Below are 18,477 nucleotides of genomic sequence, written 5' to 3' on the forward strand. Positions count from 1 at the left end.
AAAAGGAAATGAATGAGAAAATGATAGCTTGAACCAGTTCTACCTCTAATTCATAGGAGTTCTGGAAACAGAAAATAGAGCAAGTGGAGCATGATAGGATTAGAAAGGATTAATACCAGAAAAATTCCCGGAACTAAAGGGCATGACATCGTCTCGATGGAGAGGGCCCACGACGAGCTCAGAGAAACACCGTGAGGGCTGAGAAAGTCCCAAACTCGATAGGAATGTGGGGTGATCTTACTGCAGGCTGTGCTGAATTCTTATAAGATGTTTTGTTCCCTAAGGCCCTGTTCTGCAGGCCGGGCAGACTAAGAGAGAATCTTTGTCATCAAACACTTTTTAAATGTTTTCGATTCCTGTTTTTCTTTTTCTTACATGTCACTTTTATGGACATCCAAGTGGCATATAGAATTAGAAGATATTGGGAGTTCCCTTCCTGGAGCAGTGGAAATGAATCTGACTAGAAACCGTGAGATTGTGGGTTCCATCCCTTGTCTCGCTCAGTGGGTTAAGGATCTGGCGTTGCCATGAGCTGTGGTGTAGGTCACAGACTTGGCTTGGCTCCCGAGTTGCTGTGGCTGTGGCGCAGGCCAGCATCTGTAGCTCCGATTGGACCCCTAGCCTGGGAATCTCCATATGCCGCGGGTTCGGCCCTAGAAAGAAAAAAAGAAGAAGAAAAAAAAAAGAATTGGAAGATATGTATTTATTTTTTCTTTATTTTTTGTCTTTTTGCTATTTCTTGGGCCGCTCCCGTGGCATATGGAGGTTCCCAGGCTAGGGGTCGAATCGGAGCTGTAGCCACCGGCCTACGCCAGAGCCACAGCAACACGGGATCCGAGCCGCGTCTGCAACCTACACCACAGCTCACGGCAACGCCGGATCGTTAACCCACTGAGCAAGGGCAGGGACCGAACCCGCAACCTCATGGTTCCTAGTCGGATTCGTTAACCACTGCGCCACGAGGGGAACTCCTAGAAGATATTTAAAGTGCTCATTGTGGGGATTTGCTGGGTGGGTACCTGGGGCCATCAGCTCCTTAGGACAGCATTAGAGGCTGTCACAGCAAGGGAGGAGCCCGTGAAGTGACAGGTGACTCAGCTTCCTTTCTTTATGCCCCTGCTGTTGAGTCCTGTGTCCCTGGCCTCTGACTTCCTGTTTCTGGGTTTACTCTCTCCTCCTCGGGCAGGCTTACATCCTCCGGTAGCTTCCGAGGGAAAATGGAAAATTTGAGTCCCTACCTATCAGCAAAGTCTTTGTTCTACACTTCAGTTTACTAGACAGTAAATAATCTAAGAAAGAGAGGACCCCCAAAGAGGGCAGTCCAAGAAAGACCTCGGTTAGGCAAGCTCCGAGGCCCCCCAGGCCATGTCCTCCCAGAGCTGTAAGTGCATGGCAGGAACACCTGCACCCATGCCACAGAATTACTGGATTATCTGGGGGAGGGCAGGATACATACAAAGAAAACTCAGCAGACAAATCAAATGGAGTAATTATTAACCCCCGGAAAAGAACTGTGTAGGAAAGGAGTATTGGGGAGGTCCTGTTGTGGCTGAGCAGATTAAGGACCAGACACAGTGTCCATGAGGATGCAGGTGCCACCCCTGGCCTCGCTCACGGGGTTAAGAATACGGTATTGCCACAAGCTGTGGTGTAGTTTGCAGATTTGGCTCAGATCCCGCGTTGCTGTGGCTGTGGTGTAGGCCTGTAGCTGCAGCTCTGATTCCAGCCCTGACCCTGGGGAACTTCCCTATGCGGCAGATGTGGCTGTAAAAATAAAAGAGAAAAAAAAGAAAGAGTATTGACTTGTGTGTTAAGGGGCTCAGAAGTGAACAGTAATTGTATAGTCATATGCAATTGACTACTGATATAACTAAATACTGTGATAGACCTTCTTTGGGAAGGGGGAGGAAGGCAGTGGTGATGTGGGGCGTGAGAGGTGAGTGCTTATATGCCAGGGTGGGATGTGGATAGTTAATGTCTAAACTGACAAATCAAGAATTAGAAATAGCAATGCACTATTTAGAAATGGGATGGTAAAGACTTGAGGGAAATCAAAGGAGCTGATTGCAGTTAACTCTGGGGACCATGCCTGGGCTGTTTGATTGGATTTTTTGGAAAGCTATGCCATGTGTGATGCAAACATCTCTGTTTGATAAAAATATGAATTAACTAGAGTATTTTCGATTTATGAAAATTTATGAATTAAAAAAGTTCTTTAAAAGATAAGGTGGTGGTGATTTGAATATTAAAATCAGGGATATGCTTGTATGGGTTGAGCTTCCCAAAGACTTCAACTGCCTGCCCTTGTACGGAGGTGATTCAGAGATGTGGCATGGTGCACAGGTGACTGTCATAGCCCAGGAAAGTCACAGTCCCCACAGCAGTTCATTTTGTAGTTGATAAACTGTTATTCTCACCCACTTTTTAACCCCTGATGTTGAATGGTCACCCAGGGTAGCTCAGGTACCCACCTGTTGAGGGGACAGAGCTCATTTCAAAGATGGCCCCAGGTACCTGGCAATTCTGACTGCAAGCCTCCTGAGGGCAGAGACTGTGATTTATTCAATTAAATGCACGCTTGTTGAACCCCTACTCTACTGAAGGCATGCCCCTTGGGCTACATAAACAAATAGGAGCAAAGTACCATCCCTGATTTCCAGGGGAAGATGGGCACTGTTACCCATAATGTAACAAAGTTAGACAGTTAAAATATTGTAATGGACAAACAGGGGAAAGTTAATTTTCAAAAGGTTCTATAGAGACAATGAACTCATCTCGAGTTCTTTGCAAAGTGGAACCTGAGGCCAGGCTTCTGGGCCAGTACCTCGGGGTGCTGTCCTAGGGAGGCCCTTGCCTGGAACAGTCCATGGGTGTGTGTGTTTGGGGGGAGGGTGCAGGATGGCAAGATATTCCTCTGGTGGCTCTGACCTCTATGTGGCAAGAGTCTGCTCAGTGTGGGATGCCACTGCCCCTACCAGCAATGGAGCAGGTGAAATCCTACACTGTATAGGGAGCAGCCTCAGAGTCTGGAAGGGCCTGGAGAAGCAGGTCTCAGGGGAGTGGTGGGGGGCTGGTCAGGTGGGACCAAGGACCAGGTGCCACTCTTGGCACTGATCCATCAACCGAGGCTCGGGATGTGGAGAGGGGACTGGGGTGGGGCAGGGAGTAACACAAGGTGTATGTCCCTTCCCACTCCTGAGAAATGCCTTCCTCTGACACTAACCACTGTCAACATCTGAGCCGGTAAATATTAGCAATTCTGATGGTTGGTTATCGAAGCATGAGGTCATAGTTTTTTTTTTGGTCTAAATAAAGTAAACAAAATCTGTCTTAAATCAGGGCAAACGGTCTTGACAGAGAAGTTTACTGGAAGTCCGTAAGCTCCTTGAGTGTCTTTCTCCTTGCAGGAACCCAGGAAATGCTGGTTGCGTGGACAAATGAATCAATACATCCCGTAAATTTATTAGACGAGTGGACCTTAGGAGAGAGAAACTCCCCCCCGCCAAAAAAAAAAACCCCACCATCTGGGTCAGCTCTTCTTAAGCCTTTGTGTGCCCAAGATGGGAATTTGCATTTTTGAAAACAAGTTCTCAAGGTGATTCAGGTGCAGCTGGTTTGGGACCAAAATAAAACCTTGGGTGATGTGTGGTCGTATGGATGCAACCTACAGAAAAAGATCACGTTTTATGTTTACTTGCAGAGGGGCCACACCTAGATGCACAGCTGCCGACACCACACGTTCCTTCCTATCCGTGAAGGGTTGGAGTGGCCCTTTCTACAGAAAAAGGAACTTGATGATGCTGGTAACAAACAACTTGTCAACATGCAGAGGGTAGAACTGCTTCGATACAGTGAGGCCCCGGCAGTGCCCCAAGTCCCCTCTCTCTTCCCCCAAACCCATCCCCTAGGACTGGCTTTCATAGGCATTTATTAGGCACTGACTCTGCACCAGGCATTGTGCACAAAAGGTGCAAAAGGAGTTTCAGTCCTAAAAGCTTCTCCTGCACCTGCACATCCTTTGGGCAAAGATGTCACCGTGTCCCCAGTGAATCAGGTGTGTGCGAAGTAAGCAGTGGTGACCAGGTGGAGGCTGCAAAGGCCTGAACCTGGGGAAACGGCTTTTGTTCATTGGCAGCCATTTCTCGCAGCCTAGATGCTGAGAAACTTTGCTATCTGATTTGCTTTGGTGGCAATGGACAGCCACTCGTGCCTGAAGGCTCCAAGCCTGTGGGTCACTTTGACACAGGGAAGCAGCCTTGGTGTCCAAATCGGGTGATAAGGCCTTTGAAAATGACATTCCACAGTTATCTCAACTCGGCAGTTCCCAAGGAGACAGGACCCTGAGTCCATTTCTTAGCAGTGCTGGTAATCAGACAGGGATGTTCCCAGTACAACCTAAAGAAAACAAGTTTCTGGGGGGACCTTTCCGAGGTCACAGAGGGTGCCGTCTGGAACGATGGGCAACCTCTCTCCATGGAACGATTACGGCTTTTCTTTCCTAATGACATTGTTCCCAATGACTCCCTCAGCTGCACTTCATCCTTCCTCCCCGAGTAATGATGGCTGCTCTCCTGGTTTCTAAACTGCCTGCAGCATGGCAGCCACCGATGCAGAGCGGTTCTGTCTTCCCCAGTTCCTCTTAAAAATCATCCAACATCAGCTCCAGCTCCCTCTTGATAAGCTGCCCCCAGCTCCTGTGGAGTTCCATCACCCGTGGCTTTATAAACCTAAATTTGTGGCTTTATAAACCTAAATTTGTTTGGTGGCAAGTGTGTCCCTGATAGTCTTTATCTGATGGGCTTTGTCAAAGAGCAAGATTTGACAAAAATGAGATTCTTTCCTTCCCCAGGATGCGCTGGTAAATGTTTTACAGAACCTTGGAAAGGAAAAGGAAAAAGAGCTGATGTGCAGTGTTTGCCCATTTGTGTGGAGTAAATATTCCACTTTGGTCAATTTCAAGCAACTGCTATGACTTCACTGCCCACAGAGTTGGGGAGAGATGTACATGATCAGTTTTTTTTTTTTTTTGCGGGGGTCGGGGGCGACGTTCTGTTTCGGAGCTTCCAGCACATCTCTGCCCCCTTCTCACCCATCTTCCTGAAGCAACATTTTTGTGCTCATTGAATTTTCCAGAATTTGCTTCTGCATGGGAATAGCTTATCATCCCCCCTTTCATTGTGTGAGGAATCTGGCACCTGGCTTATTTATAAGCAAGTTCTGAGGCAAGTCGTGACTATAATAGAAACTCATTGACAGAGAACTTGTATAGGAAAGTGGGCAAATTGCAAAGAACACTGGGTTTTAGAGACCAGTAAATACACATTCTTGTGTCACAGTCAGTTGCTTTGCTGAAGGTGGCTTCCTGACCCAGGCAGAGGGTAAATGATTTTGTCCTAGAGGAGAGAAACACCGCCTCTTACAGCAACATCAGCTTATCTTACTTTGGCCTGGGCTTAATCTGCCAAAGCTACGTAAGACCTGCCTTTTTTTTTTTTTTTTTTTTTTTTAAATCCTACAAAGAAAATGATCATTGTGGAATACCCACGAAGTAATTATAGATAATGGCCCACGATCTGGCAGCTTACAAGTTCAGCCACTTGGCTGAGAAATGAATTCCCTATCTGCCACTACAAGACCTCATTATGTGCTATACTGGTGAATTGATAATGAAAAGACTTAAAAAGTGTCTGATAGCAAAAGAAGCTCCTTTTTTAGCCTGACTGGCCTTTAGAGCAGGGCTCTAGGGAACAGATGACTGAACTCAATGCAAATTTCAAACTAGATTACCAGTAGCTTCTTATCATTCTCTTGGAATGCTGGGAACGTGGGAACTGTGAATAGCCCACCACGATGGAAATACCGTGGTTAAAGGAAAAAAAAGAGAGCCTTTCAATTTGACGAAGAGAAAGAAAATGATGTAGGGGAGGCTGAGAAGATTGATATTATTTTTCTAAGAAGGCATAAGTCCCTTTGACAAGACTACAAAGAAACCAGATCTCACTTTAAGTCAGTACTTGGCTCAACAGATTCATGAAGTATCTTTGTTGTGCTGAGGATGCCGAAATGAAGCTCACTGTCTGCTACGGGGTAAGGTATCACTTTCTTCTTTGCTTTCAGACCTGATCTTAGCCCTTTTCCTGAAAGCTGCCTTTCCCAGGCTGCAGGTCACATTTAAGGCAGTGGGGGCACCAGCAGGAGAGTGGAGGTCGGTGCTAGGGAGATGCCAAGACAGCCATCCTCATCTCTCTCTGCCTTGGGTGGTGATGCAGCAGAGCCAACCCCCACGGACCGGATCTGGCCAGGCAGCCTAGCCTTCAGATAACAGCTCCTTTTCCTCTTGTTCCTCCAGCCCCAGCAGGTAGCTAGCAGCTGTCTAGTGTAATTAAAATCTCCCTTGTCTCCTCCTCTCCTCTTGGGCTCATCCACTCTCTCAGCACCTTGGCAGCCAGTTTATTGCATTGAATTCTTCCTATTGAACTTTCTGGAATGAGCTTGACTTTATTGTCCATAGGCTGACCAATACAGAAAGTAGACAAATAGTTTTAAAGTTAGTCTGATGTTGCTGGAAACACTCTGTGCCAAATGCAATGGGGACCTAGATGGGGACAAGGGTGGCTTATATTAAGTGAGAAATTTGAGTTGCACCTCTAAAAATAAGTTGGAAGTTCCAAGGCAATCGACAGAGGAGGAGGAGGAAGCAGGAAGAGAGAAAGAGTATTCCAGTTGTTTGTAAACAGCATGGCAGGGTGACAGTAGGTGGAATTTAGAGGAATGTCAAATAATCGAAAACCATTAAAGAATGGATCAGGCACCAATAAGTAGGCTGCTTGGAGGTTGGCTATTCAGATTCTAGTTTCTGTGACTGCAGGTGTCACCACTGCCACAGAAGCCTTAAAGTTCCCTGGACTCGGAGGAGGGGAGCAATCTCCTGGGAAGTTGCTGGAAAGTTAGTACCATGTACTGACCCTGTTCACTCCACTGATGCAAAGGACCATTTGCCTCGTCGGCACCCACGAGGGGAACTTTAAACTGTGTGCCTATTGTGATACCTGTGTTTCCCAAAGTCTCTGAACTGCAAGATGCTTTTACTGAAAATCAGATGGTGACATTCTGGAAGAGTCACTTCTTGCCTGCCCCTATCCTACCGGGGGTGGGAAGTGGAGAAGCAGACAGAGATGTGAACTGAGGTTGGGCACCTGCCATCAGCCTCTACATGGACTAAATCATGAGCTATTGCAGCAGAGCTCAGGGTGGAGACCAGGGGTGAGGCACTCTGTGCTCTGGGAAAACTGGAAGAACAGGTCTTCAGATAGATATTTTTAGGAGAAGAGTTGATGAGCCCAATTCTTGCATCTCCTTACATCTAGAAAAACACCCAAATCCTTCATGATGACCCATGGCTGAGACTAATAGTAACTTTCAGGAGACCAGCAGCAAATTTGGTAAAATACATTCCTGGCTGCAGGTACCTCCCCCTTCACCTTTATCACTTATATCTGGATATTCTCCCTTTCCTCTTTGGGGTGGTATTTCAGAGCTGTCTGAAATACTGCCCCCTGGCTGTAGTCAAGTGGATGAAACAAAAGATGTCGCAGTCATCTGTGAAGACAGTCACTCCCAAGGGTGGGCTGGTGAGCCCTGAAGGAACTTGGGAAAGGACTAAAGAAGACTGGCCCTCAGCTGAGGTGCATATCCAAGGAGTGATTCCAGTAAGCCTAGACCTTAACATCTTCCCAGGGAAACTGGTTTTCTGTAAATCAGGTTTTCTATATATCTTTTGTTCCTACTACCTTCTCTTCGTTGCAAAAACTCATATATCCTAGTACCCCCCTCCACCTCCTTGGACAGTTTCTCAGGGCTACCGAGATGCTGTCTCCTGGGCTTAAATCCTAATTTCACCCCAAACAACATGAAAAAATGCTCAACATCCCTGATTATTAGAGAAATGCAAATCAAAACTACCACGAGATACCACCTCACACCAGTCAGAATGGCCATCATTAATAAGTCCACAAATAACAAGTGCTGGAGGGGCTGTGGAGAAAAGGGAACCCTCCTGCACCTTCAGTGGGAATGTAAGCTGGTAGAACCGTATGGAGGCACCTTAGAAATCTATACATAGAACTACCATATGACCCAGCAATCCCACTCTTGGGCATATATCCGGACAAAACTCCTTAAAAAAAGACACATGCACTCGCATGTTCATTGTAGCTCTGTTCACAATAGCCAAGACATGGAAACGACCCAAATGTCCATCGACAGACGATTGATTAGGAAGATATGGTATACATACACAAGGAATACTACTTAGCCATAAAAAGGAATGAAATAATGCCATTTGCAGCAACATGGATGGAACTAGAGACTCTCATACTGAGTGAAGTAAGTCAGAAAGACAAATACTGTTATCACTTCTATCTGGAATCTAATATATACCACAAACGAACTTTCCACAGAAAAGAAATCATGGACTTGGAGAATAGACTTGTGGTTGCCAAGGGGGAGGGAGTGGGGTGGATTGGGAGCTTGGGGTTAATAGATAGAAATTATTGCCTTTGGAATGGATTAGCAATGAGATCCTGCTGTGTAGCACTGGGAACTATGTCCAGTCACTTATGATGGAGCCTGATAATGTGAGAAAGTAGAATGTGTACATATGTAACTGGGTCACCATGCTGAACAGTAGATCAAAAATTTTACTGGGGAAATAACTATAAAAAAAAATTGACTCTCCTCTTTCAGATTATGCTTTTTTTTTTTTTTTTTTTCTTTTTTAAGTAGACAGAGACTTTCCAAGTCACCGCCTGGAAACTGCCCAGAGCACATCTGTTAAACCTTTTCTTTTGATGGCAACACAAACACATCCAAAATTTAAACATCACTCCCTCCCCAACACACACAAGCCCAGGGTAACTGTGGCCTTTCTGCTGAGGGCAGTGGCAACTTCCAGTCTGGGAAAGAAAATGTTGAAGACGGCCACTGCCATCATTCTGACTACAGCAGAAGGACCCGCTTGCCTTCAAGGATGCTATTAGCATTTCTGTGCCACAATGCATCTTTCTTTCCCAGCAGAACACACGTTCAAAGATGCTTCCCATTTGCCTATAGCTTAATCCTTCCACACAACTTGGGGAGGCAGCCGAGACAGTGCCCCAAATTTCCAGCCGACCCCCATCAAGGCCAGGCTGGTGTCTGGGTCTCTATTTCTGCCATTTCACAGTCCTTGTGGGGATGGGCTGGCTGCTGTCATATCAAGTTTACATGCTGGAAGAGCTTCAGGGCCAATGTTCCAGAAAAAGCACAGAACTACCAGGTGGGCCCTGGCTCTCTCTTAGGCTGCATTGAGAAGACAACATTCAAAGGGAGAGGTTCGACCTAAAACAACACCTCCAGGGCTTTCCCTCCTCACCACCAACCACTTGACCCCAAGAGAAATGCCCTTCTGACCCCTACTGGCTACAGTGGCACCTACACCGAGCCTAGAAAATCATTTCAGAGCTGATGTCAGAATAGTCCCCCGAACACTCGCCGCTGCGATTGGACAAGAAGGTTAAACACAGGAAAGGTTGACTCAGTCCTGATTAAACAGGCTGGGAAGACAGAAACAAATAATCACTCTGTATGTAGCAGTAATGGAGCAACAAAGTAAATATTAAGGGAGAGGCTGGCTATCAATATTTAACTAGCAGATTAATGTACAGAGGATGCACTTTGGAGAATAGGAGGGTGACCAGGGAGGCAGAAATGGCTCAATTAGGATACATTGTCACAGTCAGGGACGAGGAAGGGGCTGTCTGCATTGTTTAACCTGAGGTTATGAACGCACAGCAGAGGTAATCAAGGGTGATTAAGCAGGGGGATGATGATGGGAGATAATTCCAGGCTCATTAGCATAAAGACTTTGTGGAGAGAAGAAAATAGAGAACTTGATTTAAATTCTGGTCCAGAGCTTTTCCTTAAGGTTCCTGTACACCTATATCCCCCATTCTCTTAGGTGTTTTCTGTCCTTTATTTGCTCAACTAGGATAAAGGATTTTTTTTCCTTTTTTTTTTTTACACAGCCGCACCTGGGGCATATGGATAGTCCCAGGCTAGGGATCGAACTGGAGCTGTAGCTGCAGGCCTATGCCACAGCCACAGCAACGCCAGATCTGAACGGCATCTGCAACCTATGCCACAGCCTGCAGCTATGCCAGATCCTTAACCCACTGAGTGAGGCCTGGGGTTGAACCTGCATCCTCACAGACACTATGTTGGGTTCCTGAGCCACAACAGGCCCTCCAGGGCAAAGGATCTTAATGACCCCTTCACATCCTAAGGAATCGATTCCAACCATAACTTGGCCTAATATTCCCAGCTTGTCTTCATGCCACCAAATCGAACTCCTAGTCTGTTACCCTCCCAACCACAGCTCAGAATGGGGCATTGTCAAAGCATTGCTCACAAAATCCTTTCTACTGGTAAAGTGTGGGGCATTCCAAATTAAAGATTAAAGTGGGCGTGAGCCCATCAAAGCAGCCGCGAGTCTTAAAGAGGGACGTGGTTGTGTACCGCGTTTCCTGCAAATATCAGTCCACAGAACCTGCGGGAACATTACGGAATGTTACAAAATCCATCTGATTTGCAAAAAGATCAAGTGCAACCCTGCTAAGTCATGATGGATATATCTTAGCAAGGAAGCAGCTGATGGAACAATAAATTATTTTCATCTTCTAAGTTAAACGTTTCAATTCTTCTGCTATATTTAATTCTTGACCTTGGGAAGTATTGTAGGGTGATTTAGCTCATTAACCTCAGGAAGAAAAGCCTAGCTTAGAACTTAACCAGAGATGAGAAATGTATGAAAAGCATTTTGTTTAAGATTTCTTGAACAATGAAACAAAACATTCATCTATGGCCTTTAGTGTTCTTCAGAAAGTATGTCTGGAGTAATTCTGATAGATTCCTCCCAAGTCATCATTTTTTCTGGAAACATCCACGAACAGAAATAGAATTTAAGTTCAGGAAAGTGATTTCCCAGATCTGGCTCTAGCTCTGGCTCTTTTCTCTAAGCAGAGAGACCTATAACTCCCCCAAGGAGGGAAAATGTCCTCTTCTTGGTTAAATCTTGGAAGATGCTAGAGAAAAGTAGGAATACTAATTTCCCGAGGAAGGGCTGTGCAGAGCAGCTCACCCTTCCGGAGTCCCTGTGCTTCAGAGTTAAGTTTTCCTACAATCAGAGGAAGAAAAGGAAAGAACTGTTGGTCTGCAGATGGTGGGGCTAAAGAGAGGACAATTGTGTTGTAAAGGGCCTGCTCTCCTTCACCCTAAAAACCATGCTTTGGCTCCACAATTGTCCTGTCTTTGTTTATTACTGTTATTCCTATTGCTACTACTATTATTTTGCTCCCAGAGGGAATCAAAATTTTCCTAAGAATGACCAAGAAACCAGTTGCAATGCCATGCTTAGTTTTGCCCTGTAATGAAAACTACCATAGGTGCCTATGAAAAACACTGTCGGATTTATTACCTACTCTCTATGAGAACAAAACTTACCAACAGCTATTTGGGAAATCCATGAAAAAAAAAAAAAAACTTTACTAAATGGAATATAGAAACATGTGACACAAGATTTGAAGTTGAAAAATTTCCATTTATAAGGCCAAATACTTTATGCCTTATCTTGACAAGTGTCCAGTTTGGGGTGACAGTCTACGTTCAGGTTTCTGCTTTGTCTTCTGAATCTTCTCTCATTAGGTTATTATTTTTAAAAGAGAACTTAAAAAAATCTTTAAAGTTATTTGATACTAGAATAATACCAACTTGTTTAACAAATAACAAAGCTAGTATAATAAGAGCCATCAGGTTTGGGATATTTTATGAAAATGTTTAATTCAACTGTTTCTTTGGAATGTAGTAGTCATAGTTTGGAATTTAAGTTACAGTTCAGTTCTATGCTTTTTTTTTTTTTTATGCAACTCAGTGTCTGAGAATACAAATGTCATTTAAAGTTAAGGCTTCGCTGTTCATTTTGAAACAATTTACAAGTGTCATATTGTCATAGAAAATAAAAATTTCTGTAAAAAAAATTTGCACAAAATTTTATGATGGTACAAAACATGAAGCAATAATATATCAGTAAAATGAAAACATTTTACTACAGAAAGTTTTATAGATCTCAATAAAGGAAAAAAATATGTTATTTCACACCTTTTAAAATTACGAAACAATCTAAAACAATATAAACTGAACATTTTGTAACACTGCCTTTACAAATTAATAACTTTATAAACATATAATTTTTAAATATATTTATCAGTGCAAGATACTTTAAAATTTAAAGTTGCAGTATCATTTTTCCTTGGCTGAGGACAACTTTAAGTCTGTTGCCTTAAAAAAAAAAAAAAAAAAAAAAAATCAAGTCTTCCTTAGTGCTTTCGTCCTGGTAGGATTATAAGGGCTGAAGAGATGCCTCTGGGGATAAGAATCTATTCCTCTTTCCTAGGGATCAATACTTTCCTGGAAACAAAAGGCATTCTCAATTCAATTAAACCAGGATGAATGGACTTTCCCCTCCATGATGCAAATGTGACTCCCACAAACATATGTGAGAGACCCACAGCAGTGCCAGAACAGAGGAAGTTCTCACGTACAACATGGCATGACAGAAACACACCGAAAGCCACCAAAGGTTCTTTGGGCTAATTCACGTGTGGCCTGATAAAGGTATTTACTTCTCTGTGCTGTTAGAGGCTAAGGTCTTGCCAGCCCCAAGGGGGGCTTTTCCTTGGTGAGCCACTGGACGTTTCTAGAGCATTCTTCAACTCTGTTTTTTCAAGGTTTTTGCTAAATGGATTAAAAAAAAAAAAAATTGTTTCGGAGCTCCCATCATGGCACAGCGGAAACGAAGCTGACTAGGAACCATGAGGTTGCAGGTTCGATCCCTGGCCTCGCTCAGTGGGTTAAGGATCCGGCGTTGCCATGAGCTGTGGTGTAGGTTGCAGATGTGGCTCAGATCTGGCGTTGCTGTGATTTGACCCCTAGCCTGGGAACTTCCATATGTCGTGGGTGCGGCTCTAAAAACAAAACAAAACAAAACCAAAAAAACCCCATTTGTTTTGACTTTACTCGTTCTCTTCCCCTCTCTTATCTTAAAATACTTCATCCCCAGGAACCAGGATTTATAGGACTTTCTTAAATTAACTGTCCTTTCTTGCACTTCCCTTGTCTGACTCAATATCAAAACAAGAAGGTCCTCATGGGTCATTTTTGTGTCTGTGGATGTAAAAATCTCATGCTTTGGAATTTTGGGGAGAACTGTATTCCTTTGGGTTCCCACTTGGAAGCCAATTAGTATTATGTCTTCCCTCCACTTACCACGGTTTCTATTCAATGCCAACATTTCCATCAAAGATGATTTTGGTTGGAATGGACAGATAAATGGCTGAAGGAAAAAAGATACTGTCACTTTAACCAGTTAACAAGGAAACCAAAGTTAGACTTTGGAGGGCAAAGTTAGGAATTTCCCTTATTTCTGTATTTTCCAACATAAAGTCTAGTAAAATTGTTTGCCATTACCAGCACGTTAAAGCTGCAAGTTTCTTTTCTGGACAATGGCAAATGCTTAAATCCTAAGAGAGAAAAAAGACGGAGAGCTAGGAGAGAGAGAGTTTACATTTGAAAATACATTCCATGTGAAAGAACAGTAAGAGAGGATATTGCAGCTTTATACAAAAGGGTCAAGAGACATGAAATTGAACTACAGAAAAAAGCGGAACAAGTAAGCCACGTTGCCATATCTTCGGAGCCCTTGCCTTCCCGGAGGCTGACATCTCACACTAAAATATACTTTCTTCTTAGTCAGTGGGCCACCAGGGTTGATTAGAGAAGGGGGGCTTTCACCGGCAAGAAAGCGGGGCGGGTTAATGTAACACAATAAGAACCAGTACAAACAAAAAGGCACTTGAGAGGACGTAGACTAGCCAGTGCCAAGGATTTTTCGTTGCGGTTGTCGGCTGCACACCCAGTTGCCAGCAGTGTTCGGTGATGGCACAGTTTTCTGTATGGAGTTCACAGCACGAGGTTTAGTACAACACTGGAAAACATCGAGGAAATCGGACGGTATTGCTTCGTAAACAGAGCTGTCACACTAGACTGGTACTGAGGCTACGGTACTTGAAAGAAAACATCCTAGTCCTTCTTGCCTATGCACGACGCGGGCAATTATACACGAGGCTGGCTTCAGGAGTCCACGGAAATGCAGTTAGTCGAAGATATTCTGGGCACTGGGCTGCAGGTAGCATGTCCGTTGAAGGGGCCCCACGGAATACACTTGGCGCCAGCATCTTAGATTTTGCACAGTTTCCGAAAAGAATCCAGAAGAAGAAGCAGAGAGAGAAGAAGGGGAAGGGGAGTCAGATGGAATTAGGTCGATCATCCTTGGTCTCCACACCAGCGTCTGATTATTCAAATGAAACCAACAGAAAGAAGCTGACTGTACATGACTCCGATTGTTAACACGGCTAAGTCGTTCATGTCTGTCGGCCAAACTCATCGAAGCTCCTGAGAAAACCTGGCTTGGCGTCATCAACGCGCTTCCCAGCCTGAACAGTGAAAGACCAGCCGTTTCCCAGCCGCTCAAGCTCTGTCCTCCGCTCCGCTCTCCCACTCGCCTGCCACCTCCGCTGCCTCAGGCTTCCGAGTAAGTACTCTGTGGATTCAGTTTGTCTTTTTTCAACTTCACACCATCCACCAGCTCGAAGTTATAGTTCTCCAGGGCAGATAAGTTTCTTTCGGACATCCCGTTGTGCCAACAGGCACAGTACAGCACCACCCCGCAGACAGCCCCCAGGAGGACCCCCAGGGCGCTCATGGCGATGATGGTGATGAGGATGGGGTCCAGGGTCTTCAGCACGCTGCCCGGCTTCCTGGAGATGTTCTCATCGCCCTCTCCCCTGCCCTCATATCCCGGGGTGCTCCCTGGGGGAGAAATGAAATTGGCTGTGTGAGCCCAGTGAACACACCCGACCACAGCAGACAGAGAAACGGAGGAGGAGGAAGGAGAAAGGAGCGAAGCACCTGCCCGGTTTGGGCTCCTCCCTCAAGATCCTGGGGTTTTTTTTCTGCAGTGGGGTGTGGCTCCCCCAACACCAAGAAACACCAATGCTGACTCACTGTTGGGAATTCAGGTGTTGGGGGGAAGTGAGTCTGATAGAAAGCTTAACAGTGGAAACCACTGATTCTGGGTACACAGTGAGGGGTGGGTTCTAATTCTGATTCAGATTTCATGCAGCCCGGCTCCTATGAGATTGTAATCTGTGCTGATGGACCCCAGCCAGATACGCGGTCTGTGAGCCTTGCTTCGTCACACTTTTGCTTAGCAGCGGACTTACCCGTGTCTGCTGCATTTGCCTGATCCCCCCGCCAGGCACCAAGAGCCCACCCAAGCTGTCCCACTGTCATTTGACCACACGTCAAATCTTCAAGTCAAACACGTTTCCCCTGAAGCCGGCGGCGCCCAAGAAGGAGAGAGCTTTCAGAACAAGGGATCGCTTGCTGCTGACATTTAAAATAGCTTACGGCTCCAAGCTAGAAGCCGTGTTGGTGCTGTGCCAAATGGAACACATTTAATAATCAGCATCTTTGCGGCCCTGGTGGTTTCACCAGAGACAGTCACACAGCTCTGCACTCAGGAACTGGGGAAATGTTTTCTTTAGAGCGGGACATGAGAAATGATTAACATGGGAGCTTTGAGCCTAATTACCTGGTACTAGAAATGATACTAAAATGTTAATATGCAACAGGCCTGGTGTTTACTTAATGGTGTTCTGATCAACAAGGATTCCAATCAAAGAAAACTAAAAATATGAGATACAGGTCCCCAAGCAGGGGAAAACGAGCCACAGGGACATATTAATGTGCTCTCTCTTGATGCAACACTGTATTGAAGCCACCTCTAATAAAGTTTACATCTGTGCGGACCACGTAACTCAACTAAGCTAAACAAGCCTCGTGGTAATAGTTCTGATGGCATGGCATGGTGCCATATTTATTGGTCCCTATCAGTGAGGACCACATCTCTCATGGCAACGGGTGCTGATGCTACTGGACAGGATACAGAGCTGTGGCAGCACTGAGCGTGACGCTGGGGCAAGTGGCCACCGCCCATCACTGCTGGCAGGAGGCAAGGAGACCTCCGGGAATAAAATTACGTCTGGCAGGCCTACCTCCATCCCTCCAAGGTCTTGGATCACAAAGCAGGGTTCAAGGAAAACATACACTTTCCAGTTAAACCGTCTAAAGTCTGAGGCTACCACCTAATTAGCTGGGAGACTTAAGGTCAAGCCACTGCTCTGAGTTTCAGCCTCCTCATCTGGAAAATGGGGATAAGTAACCTCAGAGAGCAGCTGTGAGGATCAGATAAGATAATGTAGGTAAGGCGACTGGAACATAGTAGCTCCTCAGTAAACCCTTACTGTTATCACCATTGTCATCGTCACCAACGCTGTGATCATTATCGAAAAACTAGGGTTTCCGGAGAGGAGGATGGAAACAGATGGATCGAACAAAACAGATGATCACAGAATGGTCCTTTTTGAGATAAGAGCCGGCTATCGACCAGACACAAGAATTTGGCTTCAAATTATTGCCTAAAGATTATTGTAGGTGTTTGCGTAAGACACGCTCTTCACTCATTTCCTGTCTCGAGTTATAGAACGAGAAGGTGTCACATCATTGTCCTCTAAGTCGCTCTTCCAGCTGCGGCAGGGAGGGACCAGGGTGGCATGTGTCCCCAGGGCTCAAGTGCTTACCGAGGCCTTGGATGGTGGCTCCTGAGTCTGCACAGCAGGTCAGGAGAGGGTACTCTGGTCACGTCCAAGCACAGGGCCAGGGACGTGGATGTTTATTCCATGCCAACTGCTTTGCTAAACCAGTGCACCAGAGGACCCGAAAGTTTCTTCCGAAACATGATGAAAGCCGCAGTAACATGTCTTAAAAAACTGGTCAGCAAGACAAACTTACCTGTTTCATCCATTTTACTTTCTGGGTTCTTTTTATCCAGGTCTCCCGGTTCTGACAAATCAAACACAATTGGAAGAGATATTGAACTGCCAACCAAATACAATACACATAAACTCCATAAATCCTTACACACACACACACACACACACACACACACACACACACGTGAGCGCGACTCTGCTGGGCTTCCTTTGGAGTGTTTAATACAAGCCGAGCCCACCAAGTACCTGGAGAGCAGTGGCGAGGAGGCAGTGTTAAATGACTTTGGAACTGGTGTCAGATCTAAATCCAGGAAGCCCTGCTGGGCAGAGCGTTTTGTCTGAGGAGGAGAGCAGGGTGGAGAGAAACGGTTCTGGCATTTGGAGTGTGGGGAAAGCTGGTAGAGACAGAAGACAGAAGTGGGGTTGTATGTATGGCTACCATCCTGTGCTTCTGTGGTTAAGTGCTTCCTAAGTGTTGGTTTTCTACAGAGTATGAGAGCTCATTAAGGCCAGAGACTGTGTCTTGTGTTTTGCATTTAAAAGTCTCTGGAGGAACTGGGCTCCTGTTCACGGCTATGTCCTCAGCATTTAGAAGAGTGTCCAGAACACACCCGGTGCTCAATAAATACTGTTTATTAATGCATGAATAATTAATAGCTAATAATCTCCAAGCCTCCATGGATAAATATTCAAGGAAACATATTTGATGAATATTTGTCCAGTTATCTTAGACACTTTTTACTGTGACAGCAACACAAAGTTTGAAGGTGCTTTAGCTGTGACTTTCCGAGTACCCTGCCCAGCAGTAAACCACAGCTAAACCACAGTAGACCCGTCACAGGAAAAGAAAAGGGCTCATGGACTTGTCTTAGGCTCTGTGTGTTCACTGCAGCGCTGGATGCTGCTTTGCACATAGTAGGTGGTCAGTGAAGACCTGCTGGACTGAATTGAATTGATTTCTTTGTTTCAGTTGACGGAGTCTGCTCTCACATTCCAAAAACATCATCATCACCCCTCAAATCTTGGAATAGGAAAGCCATGGTAGCGTGTGTCTTGCGTAACTCTATGAATTATATATTTTAACAACAGTATAGATGTTGATGTGGGTAATGTGTAAAGTAGCTGCAATTCAGATATTAAGCCTTACCATTTTCTGTGAACGTCTGCTAAATAGTGTGATATGAAATACATCTCCTTATCTAATATGAAGCAGACTTGTATTCACTGCTCTCCCCTCCATTTCTTCAATTGACCCTATCAAATTATTGCCACTTTAGCAATTACATATATCCAATATATTATATAATAAAAGCTGAAATGACCAAAAAACCCATTATAGTCAACAGGCCTCCTTTGTCTTAAATTTGCCCAATAGGCTTATTCCATTTTGTTATAATTAACATCCTATTATATAATGATATATAACAAAAGTTTAAGTGTGGCAAATGGAGCTTAAGACTAATTACTGTGCTATTACATTGCCATTAGTGAT

The 18,477-nt window shown here is 45.0% G+C and overlaps 1 protein-coding gene and 1 long non-coding RNA gene across 16 annotated transcripts in view; one reads left to right on the forward strand and one right to left on the reverse strand.

Moving 5' to 3' along the window:
- Positions 1–18,477, forward strand: part of LOC102161921 — a 28,150-nt gene that overhangs the window by 6,743 nt on the left and 2,930 nt on the right. Inside the window, exons 2-4 of one of the 3 annotated variants that reach the window (XR_002336404.1) lie at positions 3,408–3,595; positions 3,701–6,087; positions 6,869–7,854. This is a non-coding gene — a long non-coding RNA (uncharacterized LOC102161921). Of the gene's footprint in view, positions 1–3,407; positions 3,596–3,700; positions 6,088–6,868; positions 7,855–18,477 lie in introns of those variants that run through there. The other 2 variants (XR_002336403.1, XR_305965.3) reach the window with 2 other exon arrangements.
- Positions 11,856–18,477, reverse strand: part of NRP1 (neuropilin 1) — a 150,160-nt gene continuing 143,538 nt past the window's right edge. For all 13 annotated transcript variants that reach the window (XM_021064971.1, XM_021064977.1, XM_005668176.3 and 10 more), the window contains 2 exons: positions 17,005–17,055; positions 11,856–14,961 (listed from right to left, as the gene is read on the reverse strand). In XM_021064971.1, the coding sequence (XP_020920630.1) occupies positions 14,672–14,961; positions 17,005–17,055 (341 nt within the window). In that variant the 3' untranslated portion in view covers positions 11,856–14,671. The remainder of the gene's footprint in view (positions 14,962–17,004; positions 17,056–18,477) is intronic.

Source organism: Sus scrofa, chromosome 10 (genome assembly GCF_000003025.6).
Source record: "Sus scrofa isolate TJ Tabasco breed Duroc chromosome 10, Sscrofa11.1, whole genome shotgun sequence".
Taxonomy (NCBI): domain Eukaryota; kingdom Metazoa; phylum Chordata; class Mammalia; order Artiodactyla; family Suidae; genus Sus; species Sus scrofa.